At 45.2% G+C, this 26,651-nt stretch overlaps 1 protein-coding gene across 1 annotated transcript in view; it reads right to left on the bottom strand.

Moving 5' to 3' along the window:
* Positions 1-26,651, bottom strand: part of MRE11 (MRE11 homolog, double strand break repair nuclease) — a 192,190-nt gene that overhangs the window by 143,851 nt on the left and 21,688 nt on the right. The window contains exons 4-8 of the mRNA XM_066586845.1: positions 25,456-25,616; positions 23,172-23,259; positions 22,368-22,509; positions 17,482-17,596; positions 15,387-15,572 (exon numbers count right to left, since the gene is read on the bottom strand). Coding sequence (XP_066442942.1) covers positions 15,387-15,572; positions 17,482-17,596; positions 22,368-22,509; positions 23,172-23,259; positions 25,456-25,616 — 692 coding nt within the window. The remainder of the gene's footprint in view (positions 1-15,386; positions 15,573-17,481; positions 17,597-22,367; positions 22,510-23,171; positions 23,260-25,455; positions 25,617-26,651) is intronic.

The raw sequence follows: 26,651 nt of genomic DNA, 5'->3' as shown, positions 1-26,651 counted from the left end.
TTTCGACTGTTAAGCTGTCTTTATCAAGCTGTTCATACACTTTTGGATTTTGCAGTAATTGGGAAATTGGAGTCCATTCCCTCGAATCGGCTTGGCAGACATCCAGCCTCCCCTGAAAAGGGTGGAATATCTATTGTGCTGTTGGTGGACTTTTACCCTTAGCATTCAGCTGTCATCTGTAGAGGAACCCAGCAGCAAGTGTTCAATAACCCTGCAGCACCCCCACAGGAGAAATGAAGTATTACACAGTTCATATTAAAATGAATGCAAGGACAAGCTGAATCCTCTAAAGAGAAATGCTCTTTGTAACGGCTTTCTTCTCTAGCTAATAAACCAGGCTCCAGAATGAGGGACTCCCCTTTATTACCGTATATACCGGCGTATAAGGCGATGGGGCGTATAAGACGACCCCCCAACTTTAACCTTATACGCCGGGAATACAGCGGAGCAAAAAAAAAAATCATTACTCACCTCCCCCAGCGTTCTGCGGCGCTGCTGCAGGATGTCGCTCCCTGCTGGTCCCCGGCAGAGCATTGCTTTCTGGACGCAGGGCTTGAAATCCCCGCCTCCAGAAAACACACGTGCCTTCAGCCAATCACAGCCATTCAATGATGTCATTGAATGGCTGTGATTGGCTGACGGCGTGTGTTAGCTAATCACAGTATTAGCTTTCTGGAGGCGGGGATTTCAAGCCCTGCGTCCAGAAAGCAATGCTCTGCCGGAGACCAGGAGGGAGCGACAGCTTGCAGCAGCGCCGCAGAACTCCGGGGGGAGTAATGATTTTTTTTTTTTGACACTTTCTTTTTTTTTGTATTACCGGTGTATAAGACGACCCCCGACTTCAGAGCAGATTTTTCGGGGTTCAAAAGTCGTCTTATACGCCAGTATATACGGTAAGTCAGAATATCAATTGAGGGAATTAATGACGCACAAAAAGTGGCATAAAAAGGTCACAAATATAGTATAAGCCTTAATTGTACTAGCAACCTTTTACGTTTATGCCGCCTCCCACCAGTTTTAGCGGAAAGTAGGCATGGCTTATCAGAAGGAGGTAAGTTAGCTCCAGCCTAACAGATTTAAAGGAATCCTTTGGAGACGGGACGTTTATTTCAAGTTTTCACTGGATGGGCGAAAACTGAGAGATTGATGGGACCCCCTATCGATCTCGAAAACAGGGAGTTCGAATTTGAAAAATTCCCCCTCACTGCAGTTTCTGAGTGAGAAGGAGATTGAATGAAGCAGCGGTCTCGCATGAACAGTGCTGCTGCATCCATTTTCAATGGCACTACCAGAGACCGTCAAATACAAAGCAGTCGGCTATTTTCATAAGCCCCACTGAAATGAATGGAGCTACGGCGACACGAGCGGCCAGTGCTCTATTCAATGACATCACAGTGGGTGGGAGAAGCCATCCAGAATTAAGGAGGAATGGGGAAACAGGACCCCCATTCTCAGGATCTGTGGGGGTCCCAGTGGTCAGACCTCACTAATCTTTCAGTTTTCACCCATCCGTCCCTGGAATACCTCTAAGTATAATTTACGTCAGACCACGGCGTAAATTGTACCAGAAATTTGCTTTAGCTCATAGCTGGCGGAAATTACTTTTTAGGTACACGGACTGCCTTACATTCACTCAATATATGAAGAAGTGTTCACTTGTTAGGATCATAAATAGACAGCCTTTCACACCCTGTTCTTAAGGGGGTTGTGCGAAATAAAGTTTTTCTCAAAGGGGTCCCCCAGTGTGGAAACAAAATAAAGAGCTCACATACTCAGCTCCGAGTCTCCCTTCTGATGCCTTCTTTACAGGCTGCAGTCAGCCTGAGCCGTCTTCAAAGAGGCTGCTGCTGCCAGTGAGAGAGCTCAGCGATTGGCTGCAGCAGCAGGTTTACGGGGCATCACAAGGCTGACTGCAGCCTGTAAGCAAACAGCACAGAGGGGACCCAGAGCCGCTGGCAGAGGACGAGAGGGGGGTGGCGAGTATGAGTCCTGTGGGCTCTTTATTATGCTTACACGGGGGGACGCATTTGGAAAAAAACTTTTCTATCTCAGATAACCCCTTTAATAAATTCCCCCGCTGTCTTCTGTTGTAAGTTCCAAAGTAGTTCTGATATTCAATTTACATACTAAAAAACCAGGAGGATGAGCAGACTGGGAAGTGATCGATTCTGTGCTACGGGGCGCGAAATTGGTTTCTATTTTTGACAACTATGTAAATTCTGCACTTCCAATATTATTGCACCTGTGTAACGTTTTTGCTCCTCACAATGTAAGAGCATCCAAATGGAAACTATTCCTCACAGAGACACTAAACGCTCAGACGTATTCCTACTTACGGTTATATTGAATCTTAAGCATTGTTCCCCGTGATCAGCCGTTTCACGCTGGGGAGAGGCTCAATGTGGTTTCCATGAATGGAACTACTGAGTTTGGAAAAATGTCCCACAAAGCGTCTATGTCACAATCGCTGCAACTAGATATCTTAAAGGGACAAACACTTTAAGATACAGGGAAGGTTGTTATATCTCCACTGTTTACAAAACCAAACTTGTCCTATGCTGCCAACTACCGGCCCCTCTCCAACCTCGCCTTAATCTCCAAACTAGTAAAATACTATATTGGCGACTTCCTTAGGTTTACTCTCGCTTACATGTCATCTCTCAGAAAACTCTGTTCTTGACCCCCTACAGTCCGGCTTCCACCCCCTACACATGAGAGAAACCGCCCTGACTAAAGTGTCAAATTACCTCCTGACAGCTAAATCAAGGGGTGACTACTCCCTACTGATCCTCCTCGATCTCTCAGCAGCATTTGGAACTGTTGACCACAAACTCCTCCTCAGTATGCTTCTCTCTATTGGACTAAAGGACACTGCCCCCTCCTGGTTCTCCTCCTACCTGTCTGACCGCTCTTTCAGTGTTTCCTTTGCTGGCTCTACCTCCCCTCCTCTTCCACTTGCTGTTGGGGTCCCCCAGGGCTCAGTCCTCGGCCCCCTCCCCTCCTCTTCCCCTTGCAGCTGGAGTACCCCAAGGCTTGGTCCTTGGCCCCCTCCCTTCCTCTTCCACTTGCTGTTGGGGTCCCCCAGGGCTCAGTCCTGGGCCCCCTCCTCCCCTTGCTGTTGGGATCCCCCAGGGCTCGGCCCCCTTTATCTACACAGCTCCTATTGAACAGACCATCAGGAGATTTGGATTTCTGTACTATCTCTATGCTGTTGATACCCAGCTATATACCTCCTCCCGTGACATCACAACAACATTACTCCAGAACACCACCGACTGTCTGTCCGCTGTCTCTAAGGCCTCCTGCCTACGGCCGTGACAGACTCTGCCAGTGCAATATTGCAGCGGAGTCAGTCACAGTGCCCACCAAAGACACATACCAACCTCTCCGGATCCACTGTGCGTTTTCCGCCTGGCGAGCCAGTGTGCATGCGCAGTACAGCGCGTAACGCGCCAGCAGGGCGGTATGACGCGGCCAGTAGTGGGCGGGGACACGTAATCATGCAATACTTCTGCTGTAGCATGACGCAGCCAGCGGTGGGCGGGGACGTATATTCACGTGATACTTCCGCTGTGCGACAGCGGAAGTACAGCGTGACGGCCGCCTTCCATTGACTACAATGGAAGCCGGATGTGCATATTCCTGCAGCAATTAGAGCATGCTGCGGTTTCTTTAAAGGGGTTCTGTCAGTAAAAAAAAAAAAAATGTCTCTACTCACCTGTACCTCGCCGGGCCGTTCACCAGACACCTTCTCGTCTTCCCATGTCCGTCCTGCAGGCTGTATAAGGCACTGCAGAAGCTGGCAAAGTTCCAGCTCCGGAACTGCCTCGGCCACTGCCAAGCGGCAAGTACTTCCGCCCTGGTCAGTTGTCGGCAAGTGACGCGTCACTCCTACACCGGCTGTGCCTAACCTCCGCAGTCGATGGCGAGCATGCATGCATCCCTTCCCGGCACGCATGCGCACTCACCGTCGAATCCGGCAGTTAGACGCGGCCGGCGTAGGAGTGACGCGTCGTACGCCCAGCGCCACGTGCCGACCACATTTTTTTTTGCTGACAGAACCCCTTCAACGCTGCAGAATTTCGCAGCGTGAGAATTGAACATTGAGCTATTAGGTTCAATAGAATCTAATAGCTGCGGCTTAATCCGGCCGTGGGCATTAGCCCTAACACTATGTTCTCTTTCTACATAAAACTGAACCTACTGGTATTTCCGCCCTCTGTTAACCGAGCTCATCCGGACATCTCAATCTCAGTATGTGGCACTATTATAACTCCCAGCACGCCCGCTGTCTTGGGGTTATAGTCGACGCCGATCTCTCCTTTACCCCCCTACATCCAATCTCTCGCCCGAACATGTCAGCTGCACCTCAAGAACATCGCAAGAATCCGCACTTTTCCTCACCGTGGACCCACTAAAAACGCTCACGGTTGCTACCCTAAAACTATCCAGGCAATCACTAACTCACACAACTCCAGCCTTGCTCCAAAAACGCACCTCTTCAAGGAGGCATACCACATCTCCTAAACCAAACCCCTCTGTACTCCACCGTATAACATGCTCCCTGCCCTGCAATCCCAGCTAGCCGCCATCAACCTCCCCCTGCAGTCATACCGATTCAGCCACCACATGGCTTACGTCTGACCACTGTCTATAGCATCCCTCACTCCCCACCTCGCCATACCGTGCACATCTCCAGCCCCTTTACCTTCTGTATCCCCCCATTACTTGTAGTATGTAAGCTCCTTGGAGCAGGACCCTCACCCCTATTGTTTCCTGCAGTTGATTACTACGTTTTATTTCTGTTCCTCCTGTCTTGTAAGCGCTGCGGAATACGTCGGCGCTATATAAATAAAGATTATAAATGCCGTACAATTATAGCATGTAACCCACTTACCTGCTACAATCAACATTGATTGCAGCATGTACAAGGTTAACTAAGGGTAGGTTCTCCCTCTGGGACGTAATGGACCCTCCACCATGATATTATTGAAGGTCAAAGGTTTGCTATGGCAACCAGATGCCAGTCAATGGCATATAGGTCTGCCATGGCTTTGTCCTAGACAGAAATAGTGATAATAAACTGCAGTACAGAAGAACTATAATGCATCATCTGCATGATTGTCAGATTGCAGGTTGAAGTCCACTATTGTGAGATGCAGTGTAGACGCGGGAGCTGCCCTGGATCCGGGGTGCCTTCACCTTTCTATCGTGCATCACGATCCGCCCGCCCCAGAGTAGAGGATTCTGCTCATGTCTGCACCAACACCGTCCTGTCGCCCTGACGCATGCACAACGACAGAAGGTGGCAGCTGTGAACCAGAGCCAGTCCTGTAGGCATCCAAGACAAGCTACAGGTGTGGAATTTGCACCCAGATTAGGCGAAGCCAGGGCTGGAAGTAAAACTCCATGGTGGAGCTCAGGGGCGAGTTTGAGAACAACCCGGGTGATGTCGGATGCATCATTTATATTACCATGTAATGCAACAGTTGTATATATATTAGGCTGTTTAGCACTATGTACCTATAGGACAGCACTAATTGCGGTCTATGTGGTTGTAAGTAGATAGTCCGTCCCAGGACAGTGACTGTAATGAAAAATGCTTCCACTTAAGGGCAGAGTTTTTGTCTCAGGACAATGATTGCAACGGCAATCAATCTTTCTCTCTCTGATATTATATATACCTGCAGAGCACAGGGCACAGTGCAGTGAATTTGGATGAGACGGCTCGCTCCCCATGTTTGCTACCACCGCCACCATGCTGTACATTCCGGGGTGCTGACTAGTGTAGCAGGTGCCGCTCCCCGCTGCACTAGACAGTGGATGGCATGGTATCACACTCCTTCAACCCGTACCCCCCGGCTGCTGAGTGCGGGCCTCAATTACTACTTCGGTGTCTTCTACAGTATTAACAATTAGGTGTCAAGTCCCCCTCTATTGGCCCACGTATATAAATGCCTTAGCATGTTATGTGGTCATCCAAGCACATGGTAGCGGTATTTCAGTAACAAACTGACACTGGACACGCTGGTGACAGGTTTCCTTTAAGATTATATCATCAAGTTACCATATAAGAGGTGTTTCCTCCCTCACTTGAATGGAGCGGTGTTGCAGTTCCTGGCCCAGCGGGTGCTAGGAGCGCTGCTATGCAGGAAAAGAAGAAAATCCGTGAACCAGCTCTGCAGCCTTCATTCTTAGGATCGGTGGGTGTCCCGAGAGTTGGAACCAACTGATCAGGAAATGATGCATATCCTAGCAATACGCCATAATGTTCTAAGATGGATGGATGGAAGGAGTAGGAAACATTTTCTTAGTTAATGAAGTATCCAAAATTAAAAGGAAGCCGCTGTTCTCCAGTGTTAGCGCCTAAGGCTTGATTTGGCTCTGAGTACGTGGGAAGCCGGACGGGGACTGACAGTCACTAAGACAGCAATGTGTTTAGATTATTTTGCCAGGAGAAGTAAAGGGAAGCATCGTCTCAATGCAAAACGTAAAGCTCAAGTTAAAATGCTATATTGAATGTCAAATATATTAAAGCAGAATGAAACAGCATTGTGATATATATATACATATATATATATACATATACACGAATGTCTGTCTGTCTTTTATGCATTACTACTAGAGATGAGCGAGTATACTCGCTAAGGCACATTACTCGAGTGAGTAGTGCCTTAGCCGAGTATCTCCCCGCTCGTCTCTAAAGATTCGGGGGCCGGCGCCGGTGACAGGTGAGTTGCGGGGGGGAGAGAGGGAGAGAGAGATCTCCCCTCCGTTCCTCCCCGCTGTTCCCCGGCGCTCCCCGCCCCCCGAATCTTTAGAGACGAGCGGGGAGATACTCGGCTAAGGCGCTACTCGCTGGAGCAATGTGCCTTAGCGAGTATACTCGCTCATCTCTAATTAGTACACCATGCATCCGATCGCCATGAGACTTTGGGAAGTTAAGTACACTCCCCCGAAGGTTTCTGGCATAGTACATCTATCCTACGATAGGTGGCGTGTGTGCGAGCGTCTTCGACAGTTATGCTCCCCAAACGGAAATCGATTGGTCGATCTACTTCTCAAGCATGAAAGAAAAAGGCATTACGAGCTCCAGAAACAGACGAGCAACGGGATGCGTGTTCAACTACAAAATGATGCATCCGCCGAACGTTTCGCAAAACAATTGTTGGATATTGGGAATGGGAAGATGTCAATTGACAGAACTACACATTGTATCGCATTGCCAACAAACTATGGTAAGATGACATCAACCAAAGACGAATTGATTCAAAAGGTTTTCCAAAATATCGCGCGGAATTACACCAATCCTCAGTGGCTCAGCGCACTGCTATATTACATGAATTACAACAACCATCAGTGGCTCAGCGCACGGGCTATATTACATGAATTACACCAATTCTCAGTGGCTCAGCGCACGGGCTATATTACATGAATTACACCAATCCTCAGTGGCTCAGCGCACTGCTATATTACATGAATTACACCAATCCTCAGTGGCTCAGGGCACTGCTATATTACATGAATTACAACAACCATCAGTGGCTCAGCGCACGGGCTATATTACATGAATTACACCAATTCTCAGTGGCTCAGCGCACGGGCTATATTACATGAATTACACCAATCCTCAGTGGCTCAGTGCACGGGCTATATTACATGAATTACAACAACCATCAGTGGCTCAGCGCACGGGCTATAATACATGAATTACACCAATCCTCAGTGGCTCAGTGCACGGGCTATATTACATGAATTACAACAACCATCAGTGGCTCAGCGCACGGGCTATATTACATGAATTACACCAATCATCAGTGGCTCAGCGCACGGGCTATATTACATGAATTACAACAACCATCAGTGGCTCAGCGCACGGGCTAGAATACATGAATTACACCAATCCTCAGTGGCTCAGCGCACGGGCTATAATACATGAATTACACCAATCCTCAGTGGCTCAGCGCACGGGCTATACTACATGAATTACACCAATCCTCAGTGGCTCAGCGCATGTGCTATAATACATGAATTACACCAATCCTCAGTGGCTCAGCGCATGTGCTATATTACATGAATTACAACAACCATCAGTGGCTCAGCGCACGGGCTAGAATACATGAATTACACCAATCCTCAGTGGCTCAGCGCACTGCTATATTACATGAATTACACCAATCCTCAGTGGCTCAGCGCACGGGCTATAATACATGAATTACACCAATCCTCAGTGGCTCAGCGCACGGGCTATACTACATGAATTACACCAATCCTCAGTGGCTCAGCGCACGGGCTATACTACATGAATTACACCAATCCTCAGTGGCTCAGGGCACGAGCTATATTAGCAGCTACCAACAACGATGTCGATGCCATCAATTTCAGCATTCAAAATGGAATACCAGGCGAAGCGACAACATATAAGTCCATCGATACTGTGATGAATCAAGACAAAGTTGTCAATTACCCAACGGAATTTTTGAATTCACTCGATTTTCCAGGTATGCCACCGCACATTTTAACATTGAAAATTGGCGCGCCTATCATTCTTCTCCGAAACATCCACCCACCACGACTTTGCAACGGTACAAGACTGTCGGTGAAAAAGATGATGAACAATGCCATCCAAGCTACAATTCTGAATGGGAAATTGAAGGGGGAAGCTGTCCTGCTGCCACGGATTCCAATCATCCCCACAGATATGCCGTTTGGATTCAAACGTTTACAGTTTCCGCTGCGACTCGGTTTTGCAATGACCATCAACAGAGCACAAGGACAATCGCTGCAAGTGTGTGGGCTAGATTGGGAGAATCCCTGCTTCTCACATGGACGACTGTATGTGGCCAGCCAGACCTCGGAAAACCTCATGATTTATTCGTGTACGCACCAGACGGAAAAGAAAAAAATATCGTGCATCCACAAGCACTCAAATAAATACATAGAATTAAAACGACACTTAAAATGTTTTCCGTATGAAAATGAATAAGTTTCAATAAAAATGACACAATGTAAATTCAATAGTAATGAATGGAGGTGACCGCATCTATGGGGCTAAAACAGTATGGCCTTTATTCCTCCAAGCATAAAAGATACAATGTTTCAACAAGAAGTCTTTTTCAAGCATACTTAAAAAAAAAAAAGACTTCTTGTCGAAACGTTGTATCTTTTACGCTTGGAGGAATAAAGCAAATACTTTTTTAGCACCATATATGCGGCCACCACCATTTATTACTATTGGCGGAACATGGATCTTTTTGGGGATCAAGATCTAATATGGTGGCTTCGCATACATCCGTCCAGCCCTGAGTGGGTTGGAAGTGTGTTGCTGTGTGTGTGTATATATATATATAATATACACATACATACACACACACCCTTTCCAAACAGAGGAGGAGCAGGAGCATTACAGATAAGTTATATAAAGCAATCATAAGTGTGAGTGTGAGTGTGAGTGTGCGGTTTCTTAAATGTGTGACTTGGGATTAGTGACTTTGGATTCGGAGACTTTGGAAGAGTCACTTATACTTATTTACTGTTCATTTTGATTTTTGCACATATTACTTTCATCTAATCCATCTGTATGGTCCCCATTTAGAATGTGCTCCATCACTGACAATGCCATCCAGTGTACATCTTGTGCCATGTATGTATGAACAGCCAGTTACATACCGCTGTATGAGATGTGAGCGTGTTGCGCATTTGGAAGCCAAGATCCTGAATCTTAATGAGATACAACTCATCCTACCAACAAACAAGCCCTCAAACAGCTTGTCAATGGAAAGATTAAAAAAGTTATGGCTATTGGAAGGTGGGGACGAAAAACGAAAATGAAACACTCTGGTCCTGAAGGGGTTAAAAAAAGCTCTGAGGGTGTATTAGCGTTGCCATCCTGTGCCGCACTGAGGGTGGTTTAGTAACGCCAAGCCATGCCTGATCTCTGCCCACATTCTACATTGTATTCTGTAGAACTTGATTACTTAGACATGAAAGATTTGTCCTTACAAATATGAGTCAGTAGCGAAAACCGCCGTGTAGGTAACTACAAAGTAGATGTACCCACTGAACCCACTCGTATACAAAGTAGATGTACCCACTGAACCCACCCGTATACAAAGTAGATGTACCCACTGAACCCACCCGTATACAAAGTAGATGTACCCACTGAACCCACTCGTATACACAGTAGATGTACTCACTGAACCCACCCGTATACACAGTAGATGTACTCACTGAACCCACCTGTATACAAAGTAGATGTACCCACTGAACCCACTCGTATACAAAGTAGATGTACCCACTGAACCCACTCGTATACAAAGTAGATGTACCCACTGAACCCACCCGTATACAAAGTAGATGTACCCACTGAACCCACCCGTATACAAAGTAGATGTACCCACTGAACCCACTCGTATACACAGTAGATGTACTCACTGAACCCACCCGTATACACAGTAGATGTACTCACTGAACCCACCTGTATACAAAGTAGATGTACCCACTGAACCCACTCGTATACAAAGTAGATGTACCCACTGAACCCACTCGTATACAAAGTAGATGTACCCACTGAACCCACTCGTATACAAAGTAGATGTACCCACTGAACTCACTCGTATACAAAGTAGATGTACCCACTGAACCCACTCGGATACAAAGTAGATGTACCCACTGAACCCACTCATATACACAGTAGATGTACCCACTGAACCCACTCGTATACACAGTAGATGTACCCACTGAACCCACTCATATACAAAGTAGATGTACCCACTGAACCCACTCGTATACAAAGTAGATGTACCCACTGAACCCACTCGGATACAAAGTAGATGTACCCACTGAACTCACTCGTATACAAAGTAGATGTACCCACTGAACCCACTCGGATACAAAGTAGATGTACCCACTGATCCCACTCATATACACAGTAGATGTACCCACTGAACCCACTCGTATACACAGTAGATGTACCCACTGAACCCACTCATATACAAAGTAGATGTACCCACTGAACCCACTCGTATACACAGTAGATGTACCCACTGAACCCACCCGTATACAAAGTAGATGTACCCACTGAACCCACTCGTATACAAAGTAGATGTACCCACTGAACCCACTCGTATACAAAGTAGATGTACCCACTGAACCCACTCGTATACAAAGTAGATGTACCCACTGAACTCACTCGTATACAAAGTAGATGTACCCACTGAACCCACTCGGATACAAAGTAGATGTACCCACTGAACCCACTCATATACACAGTAGATGTACCCACTGAACCCACTCGTATACACAGTAGATGTACCCACTGAACCCACTCATATACAAAGTAGATGTACCCACTGAACCCACTCGTATACAAAGTAGATGTACCCACTGAACTCACTCGTATACAAAGTAGATGTACCCACTGAACCCACTCGGATACAAAGTAGATGTACCCACTGAACCCACTCATATACACAGTAGATGTACCCACTGAACCCACTCGTATACACAGTAGATGTACCCACTGAACCCACTCATATACAAAGTAGATGTACCCACTGAAACCACTCGTATACAAAGTAGATGTACCCACTGAACCCACTCGTATACAAGGTAGATGTACCCACTGAACCCACTCGTATACAAAGTAGATGTAGCCACTGAACCCACTCGGACTGCAGGAAGCACAATTAGTTGACTCAGAGAAGAATTGTGATTAAGAATTATCATCCAAGCTATTTGTAGTACTACATGAAATAATACTTCAGCAGACGCATGAAATCATATCTGTCCCCTCTAAACAACCATCATACAACCAGCTAAAGTAATCCAGCTTCTGTCTGCCACCAGGATTGTAGAAATAGCCTTCTGCGGGCTAATGCTCAGGGAATACCATGTACCATGATGCCTTGCCCAGGCACAGGGTAAGGCCAGATCACATCTATGAAGCTGGAGATGCTCATCTACTACCTTTTGTTAGTATCATCATTTCTCATTTACCCCTATAAATCATGTTGAAGTGGCTGCCACTAGGGGTCTCCCTTCCAGCTTCTCAGCCATTGGGAACAGAGCTTCTGCAGTATCAAGAGATGCTTCTTTAGTTATCTTCACTGTAAGCTCCTGACAGACCTGCAGACACTGTGATAGCAATCTCCAGAGTCTCTGTCTCTCCTGCTGATACAACACACACACACACACACGCACGCACGCACGCACGCACGCACGCACGCACGCACACACTATAGGGAGTTCATTACATATTTGGCCCAAATTTCTCTTGAATGCCTGGATCATTCTAGGAGAGCAGAGTTCCAGCCATTCAGACACCATCTCCCTGCTGATTGGACTATAGAGTGTGTAATGCAGCATGGGAAGTAAGGGCAAGGAAGTCAGGACAGTAAACTACTGGCAGAATACTAGGCTTGCTACAGATCCCCTTCCTGAAAGTGAATTCCAAATTGCAGAAAAATGGAGACTAATCCCAAAAAATCAGAACTTACATACATGAAATGAGGTGCAAACAGCAACAACTGAGCGAGTAAGGTAAAACTGGTGTATTATAGAAAACTTGTTGAAAACTCAGGTACACTTAAAAGGGTTATTCCCATCTCAAACATTTATGGCATGTCCAGTGGATATGCCATACGTGTCTGATAGATGTTTAGAATGGGGGTCCCTGAACCCCATCCTGCCTGATGCCAGGGCTATAATAGAGGTGGCCAGTATTACGGAAAGGGCAGAGTTTGCTATGCCATGTGGTTTCTGTTACATAATTCCTGTAGAAGTGAATCAGAGTTACTGGCGTAAGGCAGCTTGTTTGGCTGCTTGATTAGCTCCCAGCCACCCTAGCTGCAGAATACAGAGAGGTATTTTCAATGCAGCTATGATGGGCCGGGATGGGAATACCCATTTGAAGCTGGATTTAGAACTGCAAGGGCACAGAAAGTCAAGGGCATTGCCAGTTTTAGCTCATATTTCTTGTAAACTGACCCATTAGATGTCACTATTATCCTTGAGCGTATTCACATTGATGCATATTTTCTTGTTGGGGTTGAAGGGGTATTCCAGTCACAAAATTTTTTTTGCAGTTTTCACCAAACCACTGGATGGGTGAAAACTGATGGAACAGTGGGGGAATGGACCACACACTGATCCTGAGTGGATCCCATTGAAGCCAGGCACAAAGCTCTATTCACCTCAATGGGCTGTGAAAGAAATAGAGCTCTCTGCTTGACTTTTTTCGTTATAGTCCGCGGAAAAGATAAGAGCCCTGTACGGCTGCTCTCCATAAAAACGGACATAATACAGGTCGGATTGGCGCTGAACTATAGGTTGTGGGGAGAGTGAGGAAGATAGCACCCCCATATTCGGGAATGATGGGGGTCCCAGTAGTCCAACAGTTTTTACCCATACTATGGATGGGTAAAAGACTAGAAAAAACACTTAGTACTCGGAATACACCTTTAAGTAAGTACAGCCTTGTTGACAACATGTTAAAAGAAGATGTTTGGCTTATGCCATATGTAGCTATGGGTCCCCATTCAGCTAATGGAAGCCAAAATAGAGACCTATTGGCCAGTGTTGTGCTGATATAGGTTAGCATATCTTTGTTTTTTTCTGCCAACTACACAATGCAGAGACATCCCACCAAAAGAAGTATACCACGTGGAATAGGGCCTTCCCTATGGAAGATGCATGCCACTATATGCCCATCCAGCGGCATAGGAGAGAGCCTTCTGCTGGAGCTGTCACAAAATCCTCCAGACGTGCACCTCCGATAAAAGGCTTGAACGCAGTCAGGAACAGAGTTTAACTCTGATTGGACATATAGATGCAAAGAGCCTCCGTGTCCATTTTGCCAACTCTATTCTCCAATAATTTGCTCTTTAAAAAAAAATCTACGTTCGCAGAACATGAGCAAAGAGTTAGTTCTGCTGCCCGGCTCTGTGAGCATCAAGACGCACGCGGACGGCCAGCAGCTACAGTTGGCAATATGTAATTTCCAGCCGGGCACTCCTCCAGGATGTCGGATGACGTGAACCAGCAGGAAGCGGATCAAGGTGCAGTCATGCCTCCAATGTTTGGATTTGGGATTTAATTGAAACACTGTGAATCCACAGCTAAAGACTGAGCTGAAAGCTTTCCTTAAGAGGAGGCAGAGAAGTCAGGTAGGAGCGGAATTCAATATATATAGCGGACTAATGGTTCACTCACCTCCCTAGGCACCATGAATGTGTCCTGCACTGTTCGCACATATCAAGCATGGGCATACTACATTAGAAGGATCAAAGTTGAGGGGAACGGGGGTTTTATACTCACCGGACCCCCCATTGCTGAGCATTGTCCCTGTGAAGTCAGCACGCACCAGCAGCGCAACTCTTTCTGTGCGCGAACCTCCCATTCATCTCTATGGGAGGTGCACATGCAGAAAGAGGCAAGCTGCGGACGCCGACTTCACAGGGAAACCGCGCTGCATCTGTTGAGTCGGAAACACTGCTCCCCGGAGCCCATGATCCCTCAACTTTAAGCCCCATAACGTACTTTATGAGGCTCAAAAGGTGATGCCTGCATCTTTTTAACCCTTTCCAATCCAATTTGTATCCTTTTTCCTAGGGGGCTTACTCTTCTTCTGCTGTTAAACAACGGCGCTATCTGCTGGCTAAAGCCAGTACTGCCTGAGGTGACACGTTGGATAGGCTCGGAGAGCAGAGAGGCTGGCAATATACAGTAAGAGAACCCCAACAGACGTCTTCCAACATCGGAGCTGTACAGCCTTAAATCATAATGTCTTTAGACGTAAGACAGTGGATTGGAAAGGGTTAATGCTACGGCTGTGCAGAGGATGTGATGCTGTAAAGGTGCTGCTACAAGTTATTGCATCTTTGCACATCAAAAGCAACTGAAGAGGCAAGCAGAAGTTCTGTGCAACAGGTCAACTGTCCGTTTAAACTTCGCGACATCCATTAATACTGTATACAATAAATATATATATCGCATTAAGGTAAAAAAGCAGTGTGCGCAGTGTTAGGTGGGTTTCCTATCAATCAGTTGTGTCCACGCCGAAGCCGGACACAACAAATACCATTTGGGCGCACTATTTTGCACAGATCTGGCATCCATAGGAGAGCACTAAAACGCTGCATGCAATGGTTTTCTGTCCAGTGTGATTACTGTAGGCATCTAGCATTAAAACCGAGGCAATGGATGCCATACTGAACTATGGGGCGAGTTCTGGTATCCGTTTCTCTCTGGCATTTCAAGACAATGCTAGAAGTAAAAAAGCTGGCTGGTCAGGCATATGTGAACCCGGCCTGAGACCCAAAGATGCCACGAAAAAAAAAATGAGCATTCACGTTAATGTTAATTTCTATGAAATCTAATGGACATACTTCTTTACTGCCTCTCCAGGGGACAGCGACGTGGCCACCGAGCTGCCCGGCTGGGACACGTAGAACAACTGCTGCTCATTCCTCACCGGCGCTATCTTACACTCGTGTTCATGGCCCCAAATGACCAAATCCAAAAAGTCATCCAGAAACTGTTCAGGGATGTAATTTGTGGCTCCGTGTTTACTCCTGCAGAGAAACAAGACAGCAAATAGTTAAAAAAGACTATTTTTAGGTGAGCTAAAACTAATAATAATCTTTATTTGTATAGTGCCAACATATTCCGCAGCGCATACAAAGACAGGGGGATACAGAAATACAAAAGTACAAAAACCACGGTTACATAGTAATCAGTTGATGCAGACAGTAGGGGTGAGGGTCCTGCTCCAACGAGCTTACATACTACAAGTAATGGGGTGATACAGAAGGTAAAGGGCTGGAGATGTGCACTGTATGGCGAGGGGAGAGTGAGGGATGCTATATACACATAGACAATGGTCAGACGTAAGCCGTGTGATGGCCGAATCAGTGTGACTGCAGGGGGCGGTTGAAGGGGGCCGGCAGGGTTACAGTCAGTAGGACAGGAAGCATGTTATCAGGTGGACTACAGAGGGGTATGCTTTCCTGAATAGGTGCGTTTTTAGAACATGCCTGAAGTTTTGTGAATCAGGGATTGCACGGATAGCTTTGGGTAGCGCGTTCCAGAGGACTGGTGCTGCTCTGGAGAAGTCTTGGAGGCGGGAATGAGAGGTTTGAATTAAAGTGGCGCTCAGTCTGATTTAGTTAGCGGAGCGAAGAGCCCGGGCTGGGTGGTGGATTGAGATGAGGGAGGCAATGTAGGACGGCGCAATGCTATGGAGAACTTTATGGATGAAGGTAGGGAGTCTAAATTGAATTCTGTATTTGACTGGCAGCCAGTGCACTGGCACAGGGCAGAGGCGTCTGGACAGGAAAATAAATCTGGCTGCTGCATTCAGGATGGATTGGAGAGGGGAGAGTCTGGAGCAGGGGAGGCCGACCAGTAACAAGTTGCAATAGTCGAGGCAAGAGTGGATGAGGACAACAGCGAGCATTTTTAGCGTGTCCACGGTGAGGAAAGGGCGAATTCTTGCAATGTTCTTGAGGTGCAGCTGACATGTTCGGGCGAGAGAATGGATGTGGAGGGGGGGGGGGGGGAGGGGAGAGATCAGAGTTGAAATAACCCCAAGGAAGCTGGGAGTTATGGTGGTGCCACACACTGAGATGGAGTTGTCAGGATGAGGTCAGTTAGTGCAGGGCGGAAACACCAGTAGGTAAGTTTTTGAGAGGTTCAGTTTTAGGTAGAGAGAGGACATGGTGTTAGAGACAGCAAATTAAGAAGAGTCTATTATATATAACTTTTAATATCCCCGTGCCCCCTGTGTCCCCACCAGTGCAGGTGTTGTACTGCTCATATGCTGCTGTCCCCCAGCGGCACACTGTGAAGGAAAGAAGCCCTTCTATCCTGCAGAAGAAAAAAAAACACTGGGGATGGTGGGCCACAGGGCTATTAAAAAGAAAATAATTATTTTAGAGGCACTCGCGGCGGATCTGGACAGGTGAGTCTCTGGGGGGCACCGGGTCCGATTTCGCAGGCGGAATACGGCCCGGTCGTGAGCGGGAGACCTTTAAGAGTAGCAAAAGAACAAGCCATAAAACATATTTTTATACAGCTATATCAACAGAAAAAATTTTTTTTTAAAGTTACAGATCTTGAAAAGTGGGGAATGAAAAAAACGAAAAGAAAAATTTGAAAAAATTCTGGCGTTTAAAGGGTTAAACGGTACCGCTAAAAAATTCAACTCATCCTGGAAAAAAAAGAAGAAGAAAAAAAAATAAAAAAAATCAACCCTCCTATCGCTATGTATGGAAACAAAGTTACAGCTCTTGAAAGACGGACATAAAAAATAACAATGAAAACATTCCATGTCTGTGTTACATACGGGTCCAAGAAACCCGCAGGCAGAATATCTCCATGAGGCGGATTGGAAACATTCAAAACAAATGCCAAACCCACAAGGACTTCCCTGACGGACCAGCTGTCCGCGCCGTACCTGCAGGGTCTGCCGGAGGACATTACCTGTTCTGATGAATTACAAATAAGTTAAACCAGCTGGCCTCGTCCTCCCGCGGCCGTAACATCGTAACTTGCTTGTTAACAAACATTCGATAAAGTCTTTCATCTGGAATAGACCCTGGAGGGAGACAAAGCCGAACAGCGAATGACGATACGGAGCCGGTGACATGGACGCGGGTTTATGGTAATACGCAGTCATCTCTCATCATAAGCGTTACAGGGACAGGTGCCTATTGCAAAGTACAGTACAAAGCGCTGCTCGATCCGGGGCAAAGGCAGCACACAGCTGACTGTGAGAACCTTAATGGAGTAAAATGACCCATGAGTTCAGGAAGCATTACAAAGTGACTGTCCGTCCTGGAACAACGGTTAACTTTTAATTGTGCAGATTCATTTCTTTATAGATCTACGTTGGGAAAAAGAGAAGTAGAGTTACTAAGAGAGGAAGAGAAGAGGAAGACCAAAAGAGGGAAGAATTAGAGTGATAAAATGAGTAGTGTCAGAAAGAATAAGAGTGCGGAGAAGAGAGAAAGAAGAGTTAAAGGAAGAGTGTAAGAGGAAAAGTGAGGAACAGAAGGAAGGAAGGGGAGAGAAAGAAGCGGAGAGACAGAGAGAAGCGGAGAGACAGAGAGAAGCGGAGAGACAGAGAGAAGCGGAGAGACAGAGTGAAGCGGAGAGACAGAGTGAAGCGGAGAGACAGAGTGAAGCGGAGAGACAGAGTGAAGCGGAGAGACAGAGTGAAGCGGAGAGACAGAGTGAAGCGGAGAGACAGAGTGAAGCGGAGAGACAGAGTGAAGCGGAGAGACAGAGTGAAGCGGAGAAAAGGAAAGGAAGGCAGGCAGCTGAAAGGCTGAGGAGGTATCACCTATGCTACTGATTCATGTAGTCTGCCTGTCAAGATTAATTGACAATTAATTAAGCTTTGCAAGCTTTTATTTTTAAGCTGTTATATAATTGTGACTGTACAATTCTGCTTAATTGGAATAATTAACTTTTCAAAGTAAGAAAAAGACAAAATTACACATGAATATCACAACTTAACAAAACTCAAATATAAATCTACCATGAGAAGTGCTAGGCTAAAGGCTTCCCAATAATCTACACAATGCTATGGACAACACTGACAGACAAGCTACTAAGCCACAGTGGGGTAATAAGAGACAAACAAATCCACAGCATCTCCTATCAAACGCAAGGAGCCTGTAGTATTTGTGTAAGAACCTCAATGAATGAATAGGGAAAAAAGTATGAATCTGGTACTAGCAGACTCACAGGCAAAAATGGAACTTTAAAGAAAAGTTCTACACATGGAACTCGTGTATGAGATCATAAAAATGCAGAATAGGGAGATGTTCAGGACTGGGGGGAGGGGGGCAAATAATTTGTCCCCATAAGCAGATGTTCGGCCCGTGTAGAGGAATATGACACGAGCACTGATCGACATGCATATCAACCGACGCTCATTACATAGGGCTAAGAATTCATCCCGTGTAAAAGGACCATCAGTGTCCAATCAGTAGGGGTCAGACATTTGTGACCTGCACTGATGGCTAGAACACAGTTCAATGGCCAACCACAAAGCCGAGGGGAGCCACTGCATGCAGTCCCCACTAAGTGATGGTATATCTTAACAAGATCTATCCTGAGGCAACTCCTTTAGCCTCTTAACCCCTTCATGACACGGCCTATTTTGGTCTTAAGGACGCAACGATTTTTGGAGGATTTTCATCTCCATTTTTCAAAAGCCATAACTTTTTTATTTTTCCGTTGCCGCGGCCGTATGAGGGCTTGTTTTTTGCGTGTCGAACTGTAGTTTACATTGGTGTATTTTTGATACATAAGACTATATTGTAAAACCTTTATTAATGTTTTTATAATAGCAGGGAGAGAAAACACAAAGTCTGCCACAGATTTTTGTTTATTTGTTATTTACAGCATTAATCATGTAGCTATACATTTTTTCTGCGGGTCGGTACGGTTACAACGATACCAAAATTCTTATATTTCTTTTAGGTTTTTCCACTTTTCCGCAATAAAAACCCATTTTTGGAAATTGTTATTTTTATCTAATTCGCTGCATTCAAAGTCCTGTAACTTTTTTATTTTTCCGTATACTGAGCTCTGTGAGGGCTTATTTTTTGCGAGACGAGCTGTAGTTTTTATTGGTGCCATTTTGGAGTACATACGGCACTTTTGATCACTTTTATTGCATTTTTTGGGAGGCAAAATGAAAAAAATAAGCATTTTGCCTCCGTTTTTTAGGTGGTTTTTTTACGCTTTTTGCCTTGCGGGATAAAAAAAAAAAGAGTGTTCAATTTATTGAACGTGTCGTTACTAGAGATGAGCGAGCATGCTCAGTTAAGGCAATTACTCAAGCGAGCATCGCTTTTTTCGAGTAACTGCCTACTCGTCCGAAAAGATTTAGGGGGACGGGGGTGAGCAGGGTGTACAGGGTAACTTGCTAGATTCAAATATGGCGTCACTAACAGGTTGTAAGCCTGCATGGTGCACTACATGTACCATGTGGTCTGACACCCTGGATCTACTCTTTTGTGTAGAAATAAACGCTAAGCAGCCGCCCCCTCAATATAAGGCAGGTGTGTGAGTGGATGTATCATGAGTGTCCTTCACATGTGTAATCTGCTCCCCCATATGGCAGTCTGGCTGTCTGCATGTTTTGGACGTGGTTTATATGCCTACCCTCCAGTATCAGTATATCAGTATGTATATGGCCGCTTTCTGTGATTGTTTTCAGTGTAGGGTCCCACAATAAATGAGGACCCTTGACGATGGGTTGTGGGCTCACATATTTTGGCCAAAATATCAACTAATACACCATATTTATCAGTATTTATTAATAACGTGCAGTGCGGTTTTAAATGCTGGGGGAGCCCAGGGAGCCAGTGCCGGTGAGGTTCAGCTTTGGGGTGCAGGGCAGCCCCCCTCACTATAAGGAAGGTGTGTTAGTGGCTGTCTAATCAGTGTCCTTCCCATGTGTAATCTGCTCCCCCATATAGCAGTCTGACTGTCTGCATGTTGGGGGATAAGTTTTGTTATTGCCTGCCCTCCTGTATGAGTATATCAGTAAGCATCTGGCCGCTTTCTGTCATTTTTTAACCCTAGTTACTCAGTGCTGTCGGTCTAACTGTTTGGTACATTTGCTATTGACAAGTAAATGATAACGTGTACTTGTCATTTTATTTATGCATTTCCAGTGAATGACAAAGGACTGACACAATGCAGAGTTATAAGAAAAGATACCACAAACCTGTTATTTCATGGCGAATGCAAGTATTTACTAACACTGACAAGTCTGTCTCCTCATCATCTCCTGTAAGGCTCAGAAGATTCTACATCAACAAAAACTGCCATCAATTCCATTTCATTTTTTTTTTCACGTCTTGAAAGGAAAAGCCTTCATATTAAATTGGTGTCTGTTCTGCGGGATTAGACGTATTATGTGCTTGAAAAGGAAACTGATTAAATGTGAGGGATCAGCTTATAACGGCACAGGGGAGGAATGTATCGCATGACTTTGAAACATCTTTATAGGCATCATTTTGCACTGGTTACATATGATGTGCAAAAGGCTCAAGCACTACACCGATTTTAACCCGCGACCCGATGATCCACATGGAAAGAAACAACACAATATCCTGAAATATCTTATTTTATATTCAATGGATGGATGGAATCAAAGTTATTCCCATTGCAAATTAGATATGCCAAAGTTTCAGGTGTTTACAAAACAGCAATGAAACAAGAACAATTTAAGTAGCTCAACTCATCAAGCTGTTTCCCCAAATTTAATATGAAATGCCACTTTCATTGCCTACTGCAGTCTCAGAATTATGCAACAGAATCCCCCATGAGAGCACACATTTGCACAAATTAGGTGTTGTCTCAAGCATACCTGGTGCAACTAATCAAGGGCTTCAATAGTTGCGACAGGTGTGCTTGAGATAAAACAAATCAAATGCCAGGACTGTTTAGGACTATGTTGACTGTGATATGTGATTCCATATGGGACATCTGTCGGGCGCAGATGCATCTGTACCAGACAGCTGTCCTTGCAATGACTGATTGAGCCTCTGCTTTAATACAGAAGCAATTATCGCTCACTGAAAGGAGGTGGAGCGAGCCAGGGATTGTTCCAGGCACCCTGCCTCCATTCACAGTAAACTTTCATAGATGAACAACTGCCTGTTTACATAGGTAGATCGTCATTTAATTCTTTATGCCTGCACGATGTCTGGAGAAAGAAAAATGAAGCAAACACTGAAGATCCTCCTGCCTATAGTGAAGCATGGCGGTGGTGATGCTCTGGGGCTGCTTTGCTTCCTCTGATGCTAGAAACCTGTAGTGTGTGGAGGGCAAGATGGATTCAACCAAGTATTGGTGGAATCCTAGGAGAAAACATCATGCATTCTGTGAGGAAGCTGAAGCTTGGGGTCATTGGACCTTCCATGGGGACAAAGATCCCAAGTATAAAGACCACCAAGGTTTGGTTTCAGAAGTGGTCCTGGAATATTCTTTATTGGTCCTCACAATCACCTGACTTGAACCCCTTAAAAATGGCATGTGAAGAAGGCAGTTGTTGCATGCAAACCCAAGAATATTAGTGAACCGGGGGCTATTGCCCATGAAGAATGGGCTAAGATTCCTCTGGAATAGTTGTGTTGAGCTATTTATATTATTCTTGCTTGATTGTTTTTGGGGGGTTTTTTTGCAAACAGCTGAAAGTTTTTAAATTTGACAGATAAACCGAATTTGCAATGGGAGGGGGAGTCAATCATTTCAATTGCAACTGTAGATGGATAGACAATGCGACCAAGATGGACAGATAGATATGACAAAGATGAATAGGACAGAAGGGCAGACAAACTTACCTAATCCATACATGGCAATCTTTGTGCGGCCCTTCTGCAGCAGTACAGGGCTGATATCAATTTTCTCTACAGATGTGGAACGTCCAAAATGGTTTACAAGTCCGGCACAACTTAGTATATCCAGAGCGCACAGCCCATCCGCCTGTAAAGAGATAACACCAATATAAACCAAGTTACACTGAACCAAGACCGAAAAGTGTTCCCAAACTTACTGTTTCAAACGAACAGATTTTAAAGCAAGTATCCAGGTCCCTCATAACTTAGAGTCATTCCTTCACACATGTATGACAATCACCTGGTGGTTTATAATCTGGACTTCTATTCTGTTCTTGTTATAATAGTAATTTTCTCTCCCCGGTGAGACTGTAATAAACTTGTGTTATACACAGCAGCCAATCAGAAGAGGCAGAGCTGCAGAGGGAGGGATAGAGGAGCAGCCTGAACCAATGATGAGACAAGGGGTGTGTCTCAGACTATGTTAGACTTCCTGTAGCTAAACCCGAGTTACAGATCACAGCTCTGCACTAATAGCTATGAGCAAAAAAAAAAAAGACAAGGAATCAGATCTGAGGAAAATGAAGAACCGGCTAATCATCCCCCGTAGATTCTGACTTACATTTCATTTTTGAGGTCCTGACTGGACAGTTGCTTAGCAAAGAACAAGATAATGAAAAATGGGGCTACAATGGTAAAAGGTTGTATTTTCATTAATTTTTTGAAGGAGTGTCCCTTTAAGCAGACCAACACTCAGACATTTATACTATATTACCTTTTGTCATTGCTGCATTTAATTTGGATAATTACCCCAGTAGGATCATCATGATTTCCGTGGACACTGAATGTTGGAATAGAAATGTTTAGATTGTTATCCTGATAATTCACCCATGGAAATCTGTGAAAAATAAAAAGGCAATAAGTAGAAATGACCCCTTGGAACTACAGAAGTATTGAACTATGAAAGCCTGACTGTACAAGTATGGCAGATGCGCACTGAGTTTGTATGAAGTGGGCCTGGAAGCCAAGCCTGCTCCATATGCATCAAGTACAGGCTGTCAGGAACAACTGCCAACTCTCACCAAGGCCATTAACGCTTTAGATGCCGCGATCAGCACTGATCATGGCATTTCAATTGCTTTACAGAGGGAGGGGCTTCCCTCAGTCCGCAAAAAGGCCCAATCACAATGAGATTTTGAAGTTCCATGCAGTTGCTGTGGCAGCCTAAAGCCTTGCGAAGGTTCCCCTGCCATGGATTTCTTCCTATTAAGCCCTGCCTGTGGAAAGGTTAATTAGGATGTTGGCAAAAATAATACATATAAGTATTGCAGTATATTATACAAGTACTCAAATGACCAAAAGTCATCTAGTGGGACCAAAACAAATAAGTTTAAAAAAGTTTTCTTTTTTATTACAAAAAGTCTTAAAAAGGTTAGAGAACACCTTTTCCCCAATGACTATATCATCCCTTGGGTTTTGTCCTGGTATCTTGTCACTGAAGCAAGCAGAGATCTTGATAATTGTGTACGGAAGGATTATTTTGCCTTTTGTCCCTTTAATTTATGACCAGATGCTTAGAGGTATTTAACATATTCTTATACCTTGGAAAGTCCTTAATTTTACACGTAACTCTGGATAACACTCATGATGTTCTAGGACGTGCGCACTGCACACACCTGTTTTTAAGAACTCTTGGGAACTACGGGTTGACCTGGTTATCCATGTATTGTCAGTTCAGCTGCTGACCTGCGCAGAGCCTCTCTAACAGAGAAGAGGAAAGCTTTACCTTACAGCAGCTGACCGAATGGCCGTAAAATGTCTCATTGGATAATTTAATAGAAATATCATGTAGTGTTTATAAGTAGAGATGAGCGAGTATACTCGCTAAGGCACATTACTCCAGCGAGTAGTGCCTTAGCTGAGTATCTCCCCGCTTGTCTCTAAAGATTCGGGGGCCGGCACGGGTGGTGAGTTGTAGCAGAGATCTCCCCTCCGTTCTTCCACGCTCTCCCTCGCCGCCCGCCGCCCGCCGCCGCCAGCCCCCGAATCTTTAGAGACGAGCGGGGAGATACTCGGCTAAGGCACTACTCGCTCGAGTAATGTGCCTTAGTGAGTATACTCGCTCATCTCTATTTATACATTTACTGCAGACAAAGGCAGGGAACGGTCTACCATAGAATGGTATGGGTGAAGTCTACTCTCGACCTCTGGGGTTGATGAATGTCAATGGGGCTTCCTCCTACATTGATGTGCTCCACATATCATAGATGCCAAGTAGAATATTGTTTTGCTTTTCCGTATCTTGCCAATATACTATTTTGTATCCTTTGATCCTGTATATGTCTCTTTTAAAGAAATCTTTATTGATATCTTGGATGTCTTTTTATGTATTTTTACTTTTATTTGGCCTGTGCGTATGTGAACCTGTTTATTCTCACTGTGGAACTCACATTTAGGATACGGTCACAGTGGAAAATCCACACCAAGTTAATTTCTGCATCAAAAACTGTGTAGAAATCTGTACTGTTGGTGCGGATCCACAGCAACATTCCCCCCTGCAATTAAAAGACTGAAATATGTTGCGCACCAAAATCCACAGAGCAAAATATACTGCGGCTTTTAGTGCAGATCCACACAATAATGGCGTGGAATTGTAAAAACAACGTATATTAGAAAGTTGCAGAAAAGTTCACTAAAATGGTTAAAAGGGTTGTCTGCCTTAGACCAACCCCTTCAATCATTTTAGAAGGCTCCTCAATAGTAAGATGTTCACAGAATGTCCCACAGCTGGGACCACCAGCAATGAAGGACTATCTCTGGGGAAACCTGGCAGCAAGTGTACAATTTCCCTACAGTGCCATCACAGGAGAAATACAGCATTACACGGTGGCCAATTGGTTTTCTAGCCCAAACAACCTAGTATTGGTCAGAGGCATACTATTACTTATGACAAACAGTCTGTCTCAAATGACTCACCTGACAGCAGACCTACCATGTCAATATCATCTTAGTCAGTGGCATTAATTAGGCTTTTCTACAAATAAATATAGGTGGAGGAATCCTTTAAGTGCGTACTTGGTCAGCACTCACTTACCTGCTATAGCTAAAGTTAACAGACTGATCACTGAGGACCTCAAACTGGACCGGCCGATCCCCCATGCAGTACTTCCGTAGAAGCTCCATACATGTATGTAAAGTTTTCCTGGAAGGCTTGTTGTCATGGAACAGATCTCCACCGAGCAGCACAAAGTCCACCTGGAGAAAAGATGAAGAACATGTAGGATGATCTTACCGAAGGACGACGACTAATGTACTAAAAATACATAACAACATAATAAAGAACACAAACAATGTACACCGAGACCTCTCTGATAGACCGCCTCTATACAGAGGACCTGTCACATCCTCCGACAGCAGGATTCCTACGCTGGCTGATACTAATCAACTATCATGTGGGCGGTCTCCACAGCCCAGCTCCAATCACACATCAGGCATTGACACCCGCCTACTTGACTACTATGGGGCTCCAAAAGTAACAGTAGCTACTGCAAGCAAATGAAGGGGGAAGCTAGCATAAAAAAGTTAAAATAGTAGAGGAATTAGCAAAGGTACATCTGAAAAGGTATCCAGCCCACTCCGCTTATCATAGGAAAGTCTGGTTGTCTTTAAAGGGATTGTCAGGTAGTTTGACTGTTGATGACCTATCCTCAGGAAAGGCCATCGATAGGTGAACAATGGAGGTATGCTGCTCGGGATTCCTACCAATCGGCTGATCCCCGGGCTCCTTGTCAGTGCAGTCAATGTTGGAAGCAGGTAGTGCTGTCCGTATTGCAGTGGCCCGGGTTGATAACGCAGGAACCACGCTGATCAATAGTCAAAATCCCAGACAACCCCTTTAAGGCTACCTCTGATCTAAACCAGAGGGCTGCTCCGAAGTCAGCTGTGGATGTGGATCAGGTGATTTCGAATGTAAATCCGTAGCATGCGCTAAAAGAGTTATTTGCTATATTAATTTTAAAGGGAAGCAGCTACCACCGTCTCACCCTTAAAACCAACTTCAATGGGTGGTAAGAGGTTAAAAATCAATGACTTCTGATGCCCTCTATTAACTAACAACAGCTTGCCATATGCAAATGAGCATAATACAGTCATCTGGCCAAGAAGAGTCATGCTGGTTTTTGAGCTGCCGAGCTAACCAAATCCTTCCCTTTTTCTTGAAAGACAACTTGTCGCATCTCCCATGACACAACGAACCCCGTGTATCCAGAGAAAGGGAACGTTATTAGCGCA

This window comes from Eleutherodactylus coqui, chromosome 1, assembly GCF_035609145.1.
Source record: "Eleutherodactylus coqui strain aEleCoq1 chromosome 1, aEleCoq1.hap1, whole genome shotgun sequence".
NCBI classification, from domain to species: domain Eukaryota; kingdom Metazoa; phylum Chordata; class Amphibia; order Anura; family Eleutherodactylidae; genus Eleutherodactylus; species Eleutherodactylus coqui.
This window is presented reverse-complemented; position numbering and strand designations above follow the sequence as displayed.